The sequence below is a fragment of the Ictidomys tridecemlineatus genome, chromosome 10 (genome assembly GCF_052094955.1).
Source record: "Ictidomys tridecemlineatus isolate mIctTri1 chromosome 10, mIctTri1.hap1, whole genome shotgun sequence".
Taxonomy (NCBI): Eukaryota; Metazoa; Chordata; class Mammalia; order Rodentia; family Sciuridae; genus Ictidomys; species Ictidomys tridecemlineatus.
In genome coordinates, this window is record NC_135486.1 from 116,807,005 (window position 1) to 116,826,080 (window position 19,076).

The window sequence follows — 19,076 nt, forward strand, 5'->3', positions numbered from 1 at the left end:
AACCACCTGTTCCTAGGAGCTGACTGGAGATGACCTGTCCAGAGCCCCACCCCATGCCAGCTCATTAACCCTCCAGGGATCTTACAAAACTTGTTCTCCTGGCCGTCACCGTCCACCAGGCCACGGCACTGTGCTCAGAAGCCAACCCCAGACATGCTGGCTGTGTGTCCTCACCGCACCACCCCCACCATGTATGTATCACACTACTGCCCAAGCACCCACCACCGTGTCTTTCTGGTTCCACTACAGGTGCTGGGCCTGTCCCAGGGCAGTGTGAGTGACATGCTGTCCCGGCCGAAGCCCTGGAGCAAGCTGACCCAGAAGGGCCGGGAACCCTTCATCCGGATGCAGCTGTGGCTGAACGGCGAGCTGGGCCAGGGTGTGCTGCCCGTGCAGGGCCAGCAGCAAGGGCCAGGTGAGGGGGCTTGCTGGATCAGGCTGGGAAGGAAGGGTCTGCGGGGGAGGCGGCCAGCCCCCTTGTGAGGGCCAGGAAGGGACCAGCTCGCCGTCAGCTGTTGGCTACCCCCGAGGTGGAGAACACACCCCTCCTCCAAACCTGTTGCCACGGGACTGAGCAGGTTTTTAGGAGCAAAAAGATGGTGCCTGGCTAATTTTATAAGCAGCAGAAAATGAGTTGCCAATTAAGAAAGTGCTGTTGATACATAAATACAGGTAAAGTCAAGTGGCTAAATCAGGGATCGGAAAGAAAAGCAGCCACAGGCACAGCAGCAAGTGCCCCAGGCGCCGACTCCTGCTCCCAGCCCAGGACCTGGCTCTGGTGGGCAGCATTCTGCAGGCCTAAACGACCCTGTCCTGTCCCGGCCGGGCCCTGGCATGAGCTGTGGGAAGCCAGCCTCCTCCAGGCCGGGCCTCCTCTGCTCCCCTGCCTCAGCCCACTCAGCTAGGAGGCTCTGCCGGCCGCCCTCCCCTAACTCCCCTTTCCCTTCTTCTCCAGCCCTCCACTCGACGACGTCGCTGCAGGACCCGCTCCAGCAGGGCTGCGTGAGCTCAGGTAACAGCCCGCTTCTCTCAGTCCCTGCAAAATGTTTCCCTGCTTCCCCTGGTCTCCCTCTTCCCATCTGGGCCCGGCAGGTCTGTGGCCTGCCCTTGTGAGTCGGAAATACACTCCCCTGGCCACCACCTCCTGTCCTCTGTCTCGAGAATCCCATCAGGGGAGTCATCAGGAAGCCACCTCTGGGATCCGCTTTCCCACTAGAAGGTGTCGAGATCCCTCAGCCCACTGCAGGCGGCAGCGAGAGTTCCCCGTTGGTCCTGTGTATTGCCGTGTGGTTGTGCCATTTCCTGTTGCTGTCACTTACAGGGCATTTGGGTTATTTCTGGATTTTAACTATTATAAGCCAAGTTGTTATGGATGGTAAAAAGAGAGAAAGGGACTCTAGGAGGGGACCAGCTGGGTGGGGGGGTCGCCGAGCCATCCTCCACTCCCTGCGTTCCACCATAGTCCGTCGGCGTCTAGACCCGGAGCCCCATGTCTGGGGCTGGGGACAGAGTCAGGGACAGGTTCCACGCGCAGTGCTTCCCGTCTAATAGGAGGAGAGAGGGTGCAGGCATCACGTTCCAGCAGGGCTGAGGCAGGGGACATCCCATCTCGTTCTCGGGAGGCCTCTGGGCAGCCTGTGAGAGAGATACCAGGGCACGAGGAGTGGGACGACTGGGAAGAGAAGGCCCCGGGAACAACTCATGCTGCGACTTGGTGGAGCAGCGGAGGGGCCTGGGAGGTGCAGGGAGGGCAGGGGAGGTGCAGGGGAGGAGCAGGGAGGTGGCAGGGGAAGAGCAGGCTGATGAGCACAGGCCTCCTCTTGGCTCAGGAGAGCCTCCAGTCAGAAATCTTATTTCCGCCCTGAGGACTCCTGTCCGCCACTGCCCTGCCTGACCTCTGCTCTAGGCTCCCTCTGGTCCCCCAGCAGCTCTCCTGCGCCAGGCCCACGGCGTAGCTGAGTTCTCACCCAGCTTCAGGGAACAGCCGGCATCCGGAGCAGTTCTTCTTTTTTCTTTCTTTATTTTTCTAAATATGCTGATTAGTCTCCATATCCCATTGATTCATTGAAAACACAAACAAAGCTAAGTGAGGAGTGCGAAGCCGCCAGCTTGCCGGGAGGTTTACGAGGGGACACATGTGCAGCGAGGGGAACAGCTGGTCGCCTCCACAGTGGCTGCCGCGCGATCCCAGCCCACGCACAGATGCAGCCAGAGCCGGGCAGCAGCACCGGGTTCCCACTGGAGCTTCATGTGGGTTGTAGATGTCCTGATCTGGCTTGTCCACAGTGAGGGACAGAAGGCCACGCCCCACCCATGCTGTCCTCCTGCAGAAGGATCAGGTGCCAATGCTTTACGTCGGCCAGTTTGTTAGCCATTACTGCGGACCCCTGCCCTGCCACCTTGCATTCGGGATTGGCAAGGCAGTGACGCGCCTCAGCTTCGTGGATGTTTTTGGAAAATCAACCTTGCCTCCCACTTCCACAGGAAGTTGGCTTCCCCTTCAACTCCCGAGAGCCTTTGCTGCCCTGTCAGAGCAGGGCTGGATGTGGCAGGTGGGGGCATCACTTTCTAGATCAAAACCTCGTTTTCCTAAATAAAACATGAGGTCTCCATGGCCCGGGTCTCAGGATCCATGCAGAACCTTCTCCCTGTCTGAACACGTCCTACGAAGAGCTTACCCTGCTGCAGCAGAACGCTGCCTCGTGGGGACCTTCGCAGGACAGCTACGTTCCTCACACTGCGCTCCCGAGGAACGCAAGTGACATTTATAAAATACCGAGTTACTTTATAGAATAAAGTCATTTAGCACTCTTGGGGCATCTGCAGATTGGAGAAGGGAGGGAGGCCGGAACCTTCAGAGAACCATGTGGCAGAATCACCCCTGGCTCTTACACAAGGGCCCGGCCCCTCCCAGTGCCACCGGTCAAGAGGAAAGAGACCTCAGGCCCCAGCACTCCTAGGGAGGCCATCAGGAAAAATAGCAATTAACAGCCACCACAGAGAAAAACGGGAAAGCACTTCTCCTACTGCCGGACACGAAGCTTTTACATCTTGGGGTAACCGCAGAAGCCTGTCTTGGCCAGGGAGCCAAGGAGGGGCTTGTCGGGATGAAGACTCAGGCCCGCTGTGTCGGGATCAGAGCTGGGAGATGCTGGTCTCCCTTGTCTGAAATGTCTTCATCCATTTTGTCTTTTCAAGAGAGTTTCTGGAAATTAAAGTACCTCTGCTCACAGTATACGGAACTTAGATTCAAACCTGGGACCACCTGTTTTCGAGCAGTTGATGAATCCCTGGATGAATCCCTAGGCTAAACGACTCTAGGCTCTTCCTTCGCACCTGTCAGCACGATTGCCCCGAAGGCAGAGGAGGGAGCCTCCGTGGGATTCCAGTCGCCCCTCACCGTGGCTACCTCGGAACCACCCCAGGGGCCTCTCAGCTCAGAAAGATGCTGTGTCCCCAGTGGCAGCTCCATCCCGTCTGCCTCGAGTTGAGCAGCATGGTGGACCCAGGGGGCTGCAGGAGGGTGGTTCCAGCCTGGCCTGGTTTGTCCCTGGACAGTGGTAAGTGCATTCCTCGATGAGAAACTTGGAGGACCTGCCTTCCACCTGTGGCCAGTCGCACCTTCAGGGCAGGTTGGGCCTTGCTGCAGAGGTGGCTGTTGCCATGGTGATGAGGCATGCTGGGGGTAGCCTCATTCCCCCAGGGCAGACCTCTGCCTTGGGAACCTCCTCCTCACTTTCTACCCAGGTCCACTGCCTCAGCGTCCCTGTTCCTTAGTGACTCTTGTGTCATCCTCACTGACTAGGGTTAGGATAAGGCAAGAGGAACCAGGTCTTTGTTTTCCTCTGGGAGGCCCTGATCATTTCAGAATGGGTCCCTGGTAATCTGAACATGGGGTGTGAGGACCTTAAGGGAATTCAGTGCCATTTTTAATGGCTGGCATCATTAGTGACTCGTGCTATTCCCTGGAGGCTGCTGAGGCCTCACTGAAGCGTCAGGTGGGCAGCAGGCTCCACGCAGGCATTCAGAGGAAGGGAAGGGGCCAAAGGACAAATCAGGTCGGCTGCCAGTTCATGTGGTTCCTGGAAATCTTAATTTCCTACATGTTGTATAATCTCTCAGTGTCCCCAGAGCTGGGGTAGGGCCCAGGTAGTCCTACAGGAGGTCTTGGGTCTACTCTGGAAGCCGTGACTTACAGACGTGGTTGCAGATGTCACTTGGACACGGCTCCTTCTGTGTGTCTTCCATTCCAGTCGCAGTGCTGGGGCAGAGGAGGCGGCCCTGGGAGGTGGAGAAGGGGACGCTGGGTTTTCTCAGAGTGTGGCCACTGTGTCTGTTGGGAATTTCTTTTAAAGGGAAGCAAGTCCGCAGTGGTGGGCAGAGAGGGTCCAGCGACAGACAGGCGTGGAGAGACCCCTGGATCTGCTAGTTGCCTGGTCTTTATTCCTCTTCATTCCTTAAAGCGGGTGATAGATCTCTTTGGCCCCAGAAGGGAGGGTAAGAAAGCCAGGTGTAAAGAGGGAAGAAAAGGGGAAAGACGAGAGTCCCAGTTAGGGACAATCAGCCTCCCATGTGTCCTTGCCGCTGCATAAATCCCAACCTCTGGGCTTCTTCCCAGTGCAGTGGCGGAGTTGCGGGCGCCAAATCTTGTCTGCCATGGAGAATGTCACACCCACCACCATTGTCCATCAGCAGCTGTCTCCTGGAAGGCAGCTGCTGCAGGCCAACGCTGCCATGGGTGGCCCGAGGTGCTCCCCTCCCTGTGTGACCTCCATGGGGCTTTGGGGGACCCACAGAGACAGGCCCAGGTACCTTGATTAGTGCCCACCAGCTGGCACAAGGCTGTGTCCAGGGTCTGGGTACAGGAACTCTGCATTAGGGCTCTGCTGCAGTGTCCTAGCCTAGGCTGTCCATCCCAGGCTTCGTGACTGAAGGCCATTCGGGTGGCGTGTCCATGGGAACAGAGGGGCTGGTGGCAGCCCCAGAAGATTTCATGGCTCTGGTTGGAGCTGGCAGAACTCTCCCTTGGGCGCCTCAGCCTGGATCTGTCTTCCTTTTCCCTTTGACGGGAATGAACCCGCGGGAGAGCTGCCGAGTGCTGCGCCTGGTGGGAGGAGAGCACATCGCCTGTGGCCAGTCACACGAGCCCGGACCGCGCCTCAGACCAACTGGGGAAGCCTGGAAAACTGCGTGTGGCCTGGGAAGCACCCCTCCCCCAACAGATAGCCCCTGATCACAGGGCCTAGGGTGTCACTGGGGCACCACCTGCTGACAGGAGCGAAGCGGCCCCTCGTTTCTTTCCTTCTTGGTGGCAGCCCACACTGGGGCATGTTTCCTATCAAGGATGGCACGTTAAAGGACTTCAGGCCAAGGCCAGCAGGGACAGGTTCCTGGATACGGGCACAAGCTGCGTTCCTGGTGGCTATTCCTGGGCACAGGAGCAGTGCTGCGGGAGCCCCGAAGACCAGCCAGGCTAGGCCCCGGAGAGAAGGTGCCGGGGGGCTCCAGGGTACAGAAGCTGGGATGAGGGGACCACGGCCGGCTGGCGTCGGGAAGAGGCGGAGTCACGAGGCTCGTGTGGAAGCAGCTTTAAAGGCTTGCGTCCTTTTGAAGAAATCAGTCCGCTCCCACCCTCACCCCCCTGTTGCCCTCCCCAGAGGCCCTCCCTGTCCCTTTGTCTCACGTCCTGCTGGACAGTCACACGTTGGCTGTTTGTCCCACCCAGATGGAGCATGCAGGGCTGGTGCTGTGCCTTGCTCTTCTCATGCAACACGACGTCATGAGGACTTCCCTCCTCTGTTCACAGCTACAGGGGATCCTCATCTGGCTGCACGTCTTATCCAACAGATTACCGCTGAAGGTTTCTGTGTTTCGTTTCGCGTTGCATGCCAGGGGTAGAGCCCAGGGCCTCCCACTCTGGCCACAGCCCAGCTCCTGAGAGATGACTGGGTTGACTCTCTTTCCCCTCTTAAATGGTGCATCATACTCATGCATGATGGTGGGGTTCGTTATCACATATTCGCACATGGTCATACTATGATGGCACAATTCCCTCAAATTATGTTGGATTCTGTCCCCTCCCCTTTTGCTCCCCTCCTCCCTCGTTAGGTTGGTTCTTAAGTATGGACTCTCCTGGTATCCCCATGAGAGTAGCAGACGCGCAGCAGTCTCAGAGCTGGCATCGAGGGCTGGTCCTCTGCCACTTAGTGATCATGTGGCCTTGGGCAAGTGGCTTAGCCTCCCCATGCCTTGGTTTCTTCTTCTATAAAGTGGGAGATTTGAGACCCTGCCTCCTGGACTGGGGAGGTTTGAATAGGTTCGTGTATGAGAGCTTTCAGAGCCATGAGGACAATACAGAGTAAGTGCCGTCTAAATGTTGGCTTTGGGGCCTGGGGGTGCAGCTTGCTGGTAGAGCCCTTGCCTCACTTGTGTGAGGCCCTGGGTTCCATCCCCGGCATCATCAAAGAAATAGCAAGCCAATGAAGGCCGTTCTGCTGCACCTCTGCAAACTCGACTGCTGTGGGTCACTTGGTGCCATAGTAGCCCTAGATTAGAATAAGTCCACACAGTAGGAAGTCCAGTCTCTGCTAGCCCCTCCAATAGAGCTCATCAGGTGTGGTTGTCACTAAGTAGTGGCGCCATGGTCTACTTGACTGATGGGTGACCTGTGTGCAGCTGTCAGGATTCTTAGTCTCCAAGAATTGCCATTCCATCTCTGGAAGTTGCCGATTCATCCACCATTCCTTAAATGGACCCAAAATCTTGAGCTTCAAGAGTAAGACTTCGGGTCATCACTAAGGCCAGGTGGGGCAAACCACTCTAGACTGGGCAGCTTGGTGAGGGTGAGTGGTGGCCCAGCTTCCTGTCTGGATCCCAGTACCAGCACTACCCAGATTAGTGTTTACAGAAGCCCAATGGCCCCAGGCCCGGCCTCTGGACACATCTCTCCCTCCCCGCAGGCTTTCTTTGGGAAAGAAAATTTACGCTACACTGGGCGTTCAGTACCAGAGGCAGAAGTAGGTCATAGGAGAAATGAGGACTTCGGTTTTCAGTGGTTCTGTTCTAGGGAAGGATGAAGAGCCAAAATGCTTTTAAAACTCGTCAGGTAACTTAAGAAAGGGGGTGGAAGTGAGGGTGCAGGACATCTCTTACGTGCTGCATGCTGTACTAACATCCTGAATCTTTAATCAGCAAGTGGGAAAGCCCCACCTTACAGACCAGAAAGCCAGGCCCAGAGGGAGGCTGTGTGGTCCCCAGGTCGGTGGCCTTGCCGCCACACAGGTCTGCAGGGGTGAGCCCTGGGGCCCTGATGGCCTGGCTGCCCAAGCAAGTCAAGGGTTGGCCCCTTGAGCCATACTCAAAGATATAAAGCCAGGCTTCAAAACAAGGAACAAACTATTTAGATCATAACTGGACAAAGTTAAAAGCAGGTCCATGACAAACACGGAAAGCAGATGTGTCAAGAGGTGTGTCTCCCAGGATGGTCGCCACGTGCTGCCACCAGGGAGCCAGGTGGAGGGAGGGAAGGGACCCACAGCAAGGCAGACCCCCATTTATTAGTCTTAGCAGTGGGGGACTTAGATGGTATCTGGCCTGTGAGGGAGGGGCCGGGCTTCTGTGGAACCCCTTCTTGTCTAAGTTCAATGAGAGCAGACACAGTGGCCCAAGGTCCTTGGATGCCTAGGCACAACCCTGGCCTTCAGCCATCACACTCTCCCTCCAGCACCAGAGCCATCCCCGTTTGTGGAGCCTAGCCTCATCCAATTGGTCCATGGACCATGCTGTGGTCCCCACAAGTGAAAAGGGAAGTCCCCATGGCACAGTCCCAGTAGGTCAAGATGCAGCCAGGCAGTGTCCACCTCCCACTTCATCTTGATTTTATGTTTGTTCTGCACTTTGGAACTGAGTTCCTAAATATAGCCCAAGTCTGAATTGGCAGATGTTGGGTTTGTCCTTTACATAAGGTCCAAAATTAGTCTGTCACTTGGCACCTAAATAAAGCAGGCAAACTGCCTTTGTACCAACTTTGCAATTAGGAGAGACCCAAGTTGCAGCACTTTATTTGATAAGGAAACTCATGTGGCAGCCATGGCCGCAGCTCTGATGGCCGAGGGTGAGGACTCAGAGGTCCAGAGGGACCCCCATCCTCACAGCTAGACTTTCTCCTGAGTTAAGGTCAGTGCTATTTCACATGGTTGAAAATACCTCGCAAAAATCGGAAAAGAAAATCGATGCCCAGAAGCAGCAGTCAGAGGACACAGCAATGGTGACTTGAATTTTTGCAGGAAAAGAAAAATCTGCCCAGAGTGCCTGGAGCTGGGTTAGCTAAGGGACTCCCCAGGGGCAGCAGAAAGATGTTATAATCAATTACCACATCATAACACTGATGTATGATAATTACTGAGTGTTTCTCCTGAGATACTGCAGCACTTGGCCAGGACGCAGTTCTTTCATGGTCCACTGCCTGATTAATATGCAAATAATAGGCTGATTGCATGATGAATGCAGAAAATGAGCTCGCTGATAACAGGGGCACTGAAGCGGGGAGATGATGAATTACTTCTACCGACTGTCCTACATTAAGTCCCCTTTCCCAACAATTTCACCACAAATTAAGTAAAGCAGTATGGAGAGATTAGGGGATGTGTAAAATAATGTACCTTAATAGCTTTTCTAATACTGTCACATATAACGAAGATGTCACCTGGTTCCTTGTAGGGCCAGACCAGTTCACTCACCTGTGCACTGCACAAAAGACAGGAAGCAGCAGCCACATAGTGTGTGCCACTGGCGGCAGCTGGCCACGGACTCTCTAAGGGACATTCCTTTGCAGCCCAAACCTCATTACCCACACATTGGCTGACTAGCAGCACCGTTGCAAGGGGACAGGATGCTCTGGGGCAGATACAGCCTGCACAGATGGACACTTTGAAGCCTATTGCCCACCATGTGCTGGGGGGAAGGAGAGTCTCTAAGCTATAGGCCTAGAAGGCTCAGGAAGGAAATAATATTTAAGATCACCACTTAGCTCCTCTGGCTGTCAGAAACCCGGGGGAATCAATTCCACCGTCGGAATGGCAGTGTGACTGCATGCCAGACTGTGACTTGGTGACTTGGGCAGGTTCGCCTAAAGCCGGAAATGAACCCTGGAGAGAAGAGGGGAGAGAGAGAGACGCTTGCTCACACAGTGATTAATCTTTGATTACAGCAAAGCAATTTCACTGGAGGGTTTGTTTTTTCCCATCTCAGTAATATATATTTAGACTGTTTGTGTGACATACATTTTCTCTTAATGCATAGGGACGCATTGATAAGTGTTCATACACACACAGCTGGCTTGGTAATAAGGTTATTGAAGGTAATTTGAAAGCATTATTTCTAGGTTGGTATGGATCGCTAGAAAGGCCAAAACAAGGCTAGCCTGTGCCCCTGAAGCACAGCCAGCTGTGCCACCCACTGTCACATCAGCAATCATGCCAGCCTGTGATTTTCTTTCCAAACTTGAATTGTAATTTCAGCAGGCTTTTTAATTTTTAATATTCCCAAACTCTGCTTTGATGTGCATGTTTCCTTAAGAACTTATAGAAGACACGCAGGAAAAATGAGCCCTGAGGGACAGCAGCTGACATCCCAGATCCCTCCAGTGCCACTTGTTCACCGCTGCCCCCAGTGAGCTCCTCTGCCAGGCCCCTCATGCTCCTCAGGTCGGCCCAGGACCCCAGTGGACTTCCCAATGCAGGGAGAGAGCTGCTGACTGCAGGAGCCCAGGGCCTGTAAACATTGGGTTGACTACTGAGCGGTGAGGGAGATAGCGGCCATCCTGGTACTTCCTAATGTGACCAGGCAGCCAGTGAGGTCATTTGGAGAGCTGACCCCTGTCCTGGCTCCAGACCCGGCTGTCAGCTCTGACCTGGGCTCCGTCTCTCCAGAGCTGCCCCAGGGGGAGAACCAGGCGCCCCAGCCCGGCCTCGGGTCATCTCAACCCCAGGACAACCTCTGGCTGCTCCAGTTGAGGCCAGACCTGCCCCACAGAGTGACCTTCATGCCTTCGTTCTCCCTCTCTCCTGCAGACCTTGTTCTCTGATCCCTGCCCATCCCCAGCCCTGTCCCAGGGGCACTGCTTGTCCACCTTTGCCCCAGGTCTTGCGTACAGCGCTACCGTGTTCAGATTCGGAAGGGCACGGGCCCCTTCATCAAGTGGCTCGGAGGGGAGATCATGTCTGGGGAGGTTAAACCATCTTGCTTTTATGAAACAAGTGCGTCTCAGCTCCACGCCATGAGGGTGCCTCTGCAAACTGAATGCGTCGTACTGTGCGCGTGTGCACACTCAGGCCCGCGCTGCAGTGTCCCGCGACTGTTTTACTTTAGCCCCAGTGGAGGGACATGTGTAAGTGGGAGAGCATGGCCTTCCGGTTTCATAGAAGATGCGCCCCGAGGTCACACCCCCAGCCTTTTCTGCTTGCTCCCCACCGTTGTTGGGGGAAGGGGGAAATATGGCTTGGTGGTTTGCTGAGACTTCCAATGACTTAAGGCAGCCAGGGCTGGCCTTGGAGGACAGGAAGACACCTGCTCTGATTACTGAGGCTGCTGCGTGTTGCACGGACCTTCCAAGCAGAGAAAGGCTGCCGAGGCTGTAGGGGGAGTCCTACAGCTGCAAGGCCCTTACCCTGTTGGCACCGGACAGGGAGCCCCGCAGTGTGGATAGAAGGCCGTTCTGTGTTCCTCACTGCAATGCTTCTCTCTGTGCCTGAGTACTGTTGCACGTTTCTTTCTTTTGTTTCTTTTTTGATGGACAAATGCCCGGTAGCCCAGAAAGAGGGATGGGTGTGACAGGCTTCTGAAGGCCTCTGTGATGTCTGTCCAAGGAGCTGTGTTTGGACTCCTACAAATCAGTCAAAATACCACTCACACCCAAAAGCAGAAAAGTCCACGTTTTACATTGGCCGTGTCTTAACAGAGACACTTGACTGTAGGGAGGTGGGGGGATGCCTGGGAGCCAGGAGACTGCCACTAGTGCAGAGGCGGGGCTCAGCACCCTCAGCCCAGCGGCACTGACCTGCTGTGCTTAGTTCCAGAGCCCTGGGTGAAAGAGGAGCTCCACGTGAGGTTACTGCTCACATTTGGTGCCGAGGCTCAGTCTGTCTGAAGGGACTGCCCGGCTGTCAGCCCCCAGGTGGGGGCTCTCTGAGGTGCCTTCAGGCCGCCTGCCCATTGGAACTATGGCTGGGAAGCGCTCCAGGCTCCTGGCCACCCTCTATGGTTTCTAGAGCTGTCAAAGTTGTGGGCTGGAAAAGCCCTCAGTGCCCTCTGGGGCTGCCAGGGTGCCTGCTGGACTGGAGCTGCCTGCAGTGGGCTCCCCAGAACCTGCTGCCCACAGCCCAAGGCTCTTGGCGTCCTCGGGCTCTAGGCTCCCCTTCCCTTTGGTCCCTCCCTCACACACATTCCCATGTGCCAAGCCATCACCACCTCCTCTCCTCCCTTGGCCAACTTGTCTGTCCTTACAGTCGCTTGGAATCTCCTGGCTTGGCATGGGCTCAGAACCCACACTCTGGACATAATGAAAAGTGGTGCATCAGACCAGCCGCCAGTTAAATAATGTTTGGGTTCTTGTCGGAATGTCACGGAGTACCCTGTCATTTTGTTTCAGCAACTTGTCCTTCTGAATGTGCAGTTCGCCTTATGGCATGCCAGCAGTAAAAATGTCACTTACAATAATTACTTTTTGGTGAAAATGCTTGCTGACTTCCTACCTTCAAGCTGTTTTTTACACAGTGGGGAGATAATAAGAAATGACTTTATCCTGACTGCTCAAATGAACACTAAATGGAATTTGGGTTATTATTACGGCGATAGAGGGCTGGGTATGGAAATTTCAACAGTGGATCGGATAAACTGCAGAGAGATTTGTCTTGGAAAATTGTGGCGGGTGTGCATTTTCAAATTGGCTTCTATTGCAAACTCAAGGCAGCTGTTGTTTGCCTGCTGTTTTTGGAATATAATATTTTTCATAATCCTTTTACCGTTCTTGAATGCCTTGTGTATCTCACAGGGCCTTGAGTCACCGTCTCTGCTCTTTGAACTACCCAACCAAGATCCTCCTAAGCAAGATTCAACACCATGCAGGAAAATTTAACCCACACAGATGACTTTCAAATGTAGCACTTCCTGTTACTGTCAGAGTTGGGTGGATCAGCTGCATCTGCATCGCTGGGCTTTTAAGATGTGCAAATTCCCCTTTGTGTGCCAGACCTGCACACAGAAAGCTCCTTGAAAGCAACATTTTTTTTTTCATTTCTCTTGTCTCTGATGCTCACAGTACACGGCACAGAGTGGGTGCTTTAAAAATGTGTGATGAGTAGGTGAGTGGTTGGATGGATGTATAGATGGACAGACAGATGGATAGGCAGGAGGCTGGGGTGGGTGGGTGAGTAGGTGGATGCATGAATGGATGGACGGATGGATGGATGGGTAGACAAGTGAATAGATGGGTGAACAGATAGGTGAGTAGGTGGGTGAGTGGATCTATGCATGAATGGATGGATGGACAGACAGTTGGATAGATGGATGGATGGACAGACAGATGGATAGGCAGGTGGGCGTTTAGGTGAGTGTTGGATAGATGGATGGATGGATGAACAGACGAATGGATGGGCAGGTGAGTGGGTAGGTGAGCAGGTAGATACATGGATGGTTAGATAGACAGCTAAATGGGTGGATGGATGGATAGTTGGTCAGATGGATGGATGAACGGACGGACAGACAGGTGGGTAGGTGGGTGTGTGGATGGATGAACAGTTGGACGGATAGATAGGTGGGTGGGTAGGTGAGTGAATGGATGGACGGATGGAAGGATAGACAGACGAAGAGAGACAAATGGGCAGGTGGGTGAGTAGGTGGATGGATGGATGGTTGGTTGGAAAGATAGGTGGATGGATGGATGGATGGATGGTTAAATGAATGGATGAATGGACAGATTGGGTGAGTGGGTAGATGGATGGAAGGATGGATGGGTGGAGCAGGCAGATGGATGGATGGATGGAGGGAGGGAGAAGGCAGGCAGGCTGTCCTGGTGATTGGCAGACAACAAAATGGTTAGGAACACAAAGGCTTTCTGCTGCTCTTCTGGTCCCCACCTTTGCTGTGTCCAGGCATAGACCAGATGGCAGTGCCTAGGCTGTGGGGCATGTTCCACCCAGGCTAATAGGAGATGGGGGCAGAATGAGGCACAGCACCCTTGGCATGCTCTCCCTGCATATGTGGTAGGAAGTGTGGTTTGGTCCCCTTCCCTGATGCCATTGTGGATTGACTTTTTGTGACTTGGCTGAGCTTGTGCATGGTGCCACCTGGGCAGTCTTCCAGGCCTCACCAGCTCTTACCTGTGTGTTGCAGGCCTCCCCAGCACCTCCCACCTGTCTTGCTGTTCTTGAGAGTTCCTGTTCTCTACTAGGGAATAGAACTTGCTTTCCTGCTGTTTAATATTTAAGTCTATCATGTTTCAAACAAAGTGCAAAATAACGCAGTGAGGACGCACCCTCCCAGCACCCAGCTTTAAGCTCAGCTTTCAGTCATAACTAAACCATTATGTTTAAAAGAAACACAACGTGGGAGATGGCGCTGCAGCCCCTGCCTGACTTTGCCCTCCTGGAAGTCAGCCTGCGAGACTGGCATTCTCAGCACTCAGGAACCAGGGAGCGATGGCCACACAGCAAGCTCACGCTTTCTGCCCCTGGTTGACCTATGCTGTTGCTAAGCCACACTGGCCTTCAGGGCTCCTCTTCTTGTCAAATGTAACCCAGGTGGCTCCAGGTCTTATGTCCCCCCTGCTGTCGGGAGCTCATAAGCCGCTGTGTGAAGGCTCAGATCCCTCACCTCCTGGTGCTGGGTGCTAGTTCCAGCCCCAGGCTATTTTGGATGAAGCCTCAATAAACACTCTGTGCCCAGTGAGCAACTTTGGGAGAGAAGAACTGCTGGGGTGCAGGTAGCCCCATCCTAGATAGAGCCGTCCCCATCATAGGACTCAAACACAGACACCACTCCACAGAGGGGTTCCCGGTCCCTGCACAGCGCAGCCCTGGGCCTCTTGCTGTGCTAAGTTAACATTCGTGCTTCAGACCCGCCAGGCACCGCCTCCCCCCAGGCTTTCTGCATCCTGCTCCAGCCATCTAGAACTTTCTCCCTCCTTCCTCACCACCCTCTCCCTCTGCCTACCTGCTGATGCTTGCTTCTGTATGAGAGTCACCAGAAGTGTCCCTCTGAGGGTCCCCTCCCAGGGAGATGTTCATTGTCATTTAGGTGCATCCTGTTCCCAACCATGCAGGGCCACCCCTGTCCCGTTCTTGGGGCCTGATCACTCAGACAGGACAGAGCAGGGAATGTCCAGCCTCCATTCCCTAAGTAGGTTTTTATCAAAGTATGACTCATGCAGGAAAATGTACTCTTCATGCAGAGAACTGTCCTGTGAAGGGTTTTGTTGGGTTTTAAAAATATGGTCTCTTTTTGTGAGTGTCGTATGAATTCAACAGTCACGGTTGACAATTCCATTGTCCCCCAGATACCCCACGGCCCCTTTGTGATTGCCTTAGCAGCCACTGGTCTGCCTTAGCTTTTTCTAGAACATCATCTAGATGTCCCTGTGGGGTGTGGCCTTTGGAGTCCATGGCCAGCGTCTCAGTCACGTGTCAGGAACTGTGGACAAAATAGCAGTAAGTCACAAGAGACTTATGTTAAATGTGAGCCTTTATATAAACAAGTTCGTCTCAATACAGTTTAATAGCCACTCTTTTTTTAAAATGTCAGATTCATGCCACATTTACTTAGTGGCAGTCTCATGGCAGGCCATTCCTCGTGACAGCCCTGTCCATAGCTGTCAGGTGAGGAGACCAGGGGCCCCTCCAGGGTGACCAGGAAGGTCCAGCATCATTGCTGTCAGCAGAGCCGCCATGACAGTGGCCCTTCCCAGCCCAGAACTTCATGCCCGGCTTCAGACGCCTCCCCTTGTCTTGTGTAATCGCTGCAGAGCCTGGAACAGAGCCTCTTGCCTTCTGAGTGGGCCTTACTGGGGTGGGGGTGGGAGGGAGAAGGAAGTCATGTTTCCTCTGTGCTGTCCACAGCCACACAGGCCACTGCCCTCTCCCTGCCCAGGTCCCCGACAGGACCCTGGGCTTGGCCTGGTCATGCTAGTCCTGCTACCAGGACCACAGTGCTTCCCAGAAGCTCTCTGGAGGGCTGGCCCCATGCGTGCTCTAGGCTTCGAACCCACAGTACCTGGGGTGGGCTCAGCCTTTGTCTGCAGCCATGGTTGGGTGCTCCGGGGGACGCCAGCCGTGTGTGCTGAGTGCCCCCCACCAGTTCTCTCTTCCAGGCTGAGAATTCCTAGAAGAGGGAACTGTGGGGGCCCTGGAGGTAATTGGTGAGCTCTGCCTGTGCAAACGCGCAAACCAGGCAGGGAGGCAAGGAAGCCGCCAGCATCCGGGGTCTATGAGCCAGGCGGCCATGCTTTCGACCTTGCTGTGGGTTAAAGGACACAAACCTGAGGAGAAATCTGTTTATCATGTGGGGATTCATGCCGTCCCTGACAGTGCACAGGACCAAGATGGATGATCTGCCAAATTGGTCCCTCGCATGGGTGAACCAGGGCAAATTTACAGTACGATTCCTTCGCTGCTTCAGATACAAAAACAACATTTGCTGGGTTTTATATCCAGTTGTCTGGTGACCCGGGGGTGAGCAGAGAGAAGCAATCCGATTTGTAGGATTCATATTGCCTTAAAGATGGATACAGACCATCTCTTCCTGTCACGTCTGTCTCTTTTACATTTCTCGCAAACCAGTTTGGTTGTTTTTTTAACCTGATTCTCCAGGTTGGGGACACAGCTTTCTGTGATGGGGGACTTTGTACTCGTTCAGGACAATAAACAGGTTTATCAGGTTGAATTTTAGCTGTCTTACCTGAAGTCTTAGGGTTTCCAGGTATCCACATAGAACACACCTGGCACTTGGAATACAATCCCATATGGGAAATGAAATCAAATTCTTCCCACTGTGACATTCTCTCTTTAGTCAGGGGACAGTTTGGGAGTGTCTGCCTGCGTGTTAATGTTCCCAAGGGGCCTGCTGAGGCCTGAGGGAGTAGCAGGAAGAAGACCTTGAGGCCCAGCCCTCTATGCCAAGCCATAGGGCTCAGGGGGCACATGACCATACCTGCCCCAGCCCTTCATGCATGGCGCTGAGGGGCTCGCCATGTGTGGGGCTCGGTGGGGTGAAGATTGTGCCAGACACCAAGCTGGCCAGGGCAGGCTGGCCTTGTGGGTAGGACCCCGGTGCTGAGTCACCTCACGTTTCCCCCCAACAGTTCTTCTCTGTCTTTGGAAGTGGCCAGTCTATCCAACCCCCAGAACTCCACTGAAGCCTGTTGTGTCCCAGGTGAAGGGAGAAGTCTGGGGCAGCATCCCCCCTGTACCCCAGCTGCACCCAGCATAGCAGAGGCCCTCATAAGCGGAGGAGCCTGTGGAAGCTGACAGCCTGCCCTGGCCAGTCACTCTCAGTGAGGGTCACGGCACGGAGGGACAAAGAAGTTCGTGTTCCCAAACCAGTGATACAGGGATCCCCAGAGGCTTGGTACAGAGTGGATGTTCCTTGGATCTCCCCATCTCTGCCAGAGTTGGTGACCCCTCAGGCAGTCACAGTGTATCACTCCAAGCTCCCAAGACTTGAGTCCCTCCGTGCCACCACGGGACCAGCAGCCAGACCTTGGGTTCAAGGGTCTTCATACTGTGGTGACCACATATCAAGATAGCCCTCACTTAAATAATCTATCCATTCTTTTTATTCTGGAAAATACAAAATAATTACACAAGTTATAATGTAGCCACAGTCCTTCTGAATTATTAGAATTATGGGTTTCATTAGAAGAAATCATGACAGTGATAACACATGATTAATATGACAGATATTTCTTAGCAGAATGCCCTGATATTAAGCCTTCAGAAACCTTTTATTTAAACCTCTAGGGTTTTTTTCTTGTTAGTGTTATTTTTGTTCTTTTAATACAGAAAATTAGAGGTTACTCTCAGTCAAAAAACTGTGCAACAACATGCAAAGATCCATCGACTTTCACACTGCGTGGCTCCGACACGGGTGTTTAATTAGCATTTCCTTAAGAAGGAAAGGAGATGTACGTGGTGAAAGACAGCTCTTCTCAGCTGCGTCTCTTCGTGTGTTTAATTGCAGAAAGCACTCCAAAGACCTCCGCCAGCTGCAGCCCTGCCCCCGAGTCCCCGATGAGTTCCAGCGAGTCCGTGAAGAGTCTGACGGAGCTGGTCCAGCAGCCCTGTCCCCCCATCGAGACCAGTAAAGATGGCAAACCACCAGAACCCACCGACCCGCCGGCTCCAGACTCCCAGCCTACAACCCCTCTGCCTCTCTCCGGTCACTCGGCCCTCAGCATCCAAGAGCTAGTAGCCATGTCTCCAGAGCTGGACACCTACGGCATAACCAAGAGAGTTAAGGAGGTGCTGACGGACAACAACCTTGGTAGGTGCCCGTTCCAGCTGTTTCCTCCCTGAGGTGCCATGATGAGTCGGGGGAGTGGCTGGGGGCGCTCGGGTAGGGCACTCGCTTGGCACGCACAGGGCCCTGCATGCATGCCCAGCTGTGCAAAGAAATACGTAAATAACACGAACTATCTTAACCGCCCTACAGCTACAGACACTGAGGGGCTCATGCAGGAACGAGAGCCCTGTAGGTTAGTCCCAACCCCTCTCCTCCCCAGGACCTGGTGGCCAGAGCCTATCCTCAGTGGGCACCAGACCTAAGTAGATCACTCAGCCCCTCAGCATCAGTGGCTTCCTAGAGAAGGCTAGGCGCCTGGGTCCCCGCCAGCCAGCTCCCAGCTTTGTGTCTGGTGTGGGATCAGCGCTCGCACCCCTCGGTGAGACTGGCATGCTCCCTGGCTGCTGGCCACCACCGTCCTGGGTCTTGCTATGGTCCTGCCGCCTCATGAAACTATCTCCAGGTAGCCCAGGAGAGCTAAGATCGTCACCTTCCCTTGGTGTCAGGCCAATGCAGCCTCCTGGGCACTGCCTGAGGTAGCTCCCTGAGGGCGCTGTGTCACCCTTGGGCCACAGCTGGGGCCCTCGGAAGACGGGTGTCTCACCACGTCCCACCACGGTGCCCTTGCAGCGTCAGTGGGCAGAGACTGGAAGCAGCCTCCTGGCCCTTAGGCCCCCATTATTTTCCAGGTGGAAACACGAGGAGGGGCGCAGCATCTCCACTGCTGGGCCCGCTGATAACCACAGGGGGCTGGGATTTGGTTGGGACCTTCAGGAGGCACCTGTGTGCCTGTTTTCTCACAGAAGATGAGAGTGGACGGGGGTAGCTGAGGTCAGTTGGCTGACCTGGTGGCCTACAGCCTGGGCTCAGAGCCCCCACCCCAGCTTTGTGTAATACATTTGTCCAGATAGCAAGGAGAAATGGCACCCACTGAGAATGTCTATAATTAATTTAATTCATAAAAATGAAAATGTAGCTGTTGGCTTTAGCACATGGCCCAAGTCCCTGTGTTCCTGGGTTATTAAAATGTGCAGGAATCCTAGGCTTGAGTTGGCCCCTCCTTCAGTCTTGTCCCAAGTCCAAGGAAGCAGACCTGGTACAACATCCCTGCCCATCCTGGAGAGGAAGCATGTAAACAGAACCCACCCAAGAAAATTCTCATTTTAAAACCCCAACTGGCAAAAGCAGAGTTAAGAGACGCAGACAAACCCTGACACCCCACTAGGCCTGCCGTCCACCTCTGCGTCCTTGTGGGAGACTTAGTTGGTGCTCATCATACCCAGCCTGAGTAGCACCCCGCAGGCTGCAGAGCTTCCAAATGTGCAAAGCACAGACCAGTGATCTAAGGAAGGGCTGCTCCCCAGACCAGGGGCTGCCTCCTCTGTGAGCAGGAACTTCCAGAAAAGCCCACAGCAGTCCCTGGACTTGACCCTCAGGCAGTCCCTGGGTTGCTCTGCCTGGTCTCAGTGATGCAGGAACAGCCGTTCCCTTCCAATGGGGCTCTTGGTGGAGTTGGGGCCCCAGAG

The 19,076-nt window shown here is 54.2% G+C and overlaps 1 protein-coding gene across 17 annotated transcripts in view; it reads left to right on the forward strand.

Moving 5' to 3' along the window:
• The window catches only part of Cux1 (cut like homeobox 1), a 311,626-nt gene that overhangs the window by 256,159 nt on the left and 36,391 nt on the right, over positions 1 to 19,076 (forward strand). For 12 of the 17 annotated variants that reach the window (XM_078023844.1, XM_078023835.1, XM_078023836.1 and 9 more), the window contains 3 exons: positions 250 to 415; positions 956 to 1,012; positions 17,230 to 17,532. The exons of the other annotated variants lie outside the window; for them this stretch is intronic. In XM_078023844.1, coding sequence (XP_077879970.1) covers positions 250 to 415; positions 956 to 1,012; positions 17,230 to 17,532 — 526 coding nt within the window. The remainder of the gene's footprint in view (positions 1 to 249; positions 416 to 955; positions 1,013 to 17,229; positions 17,533 to 19,076) is intronic. 17 annotated transcript variants of the gene reach the window in all.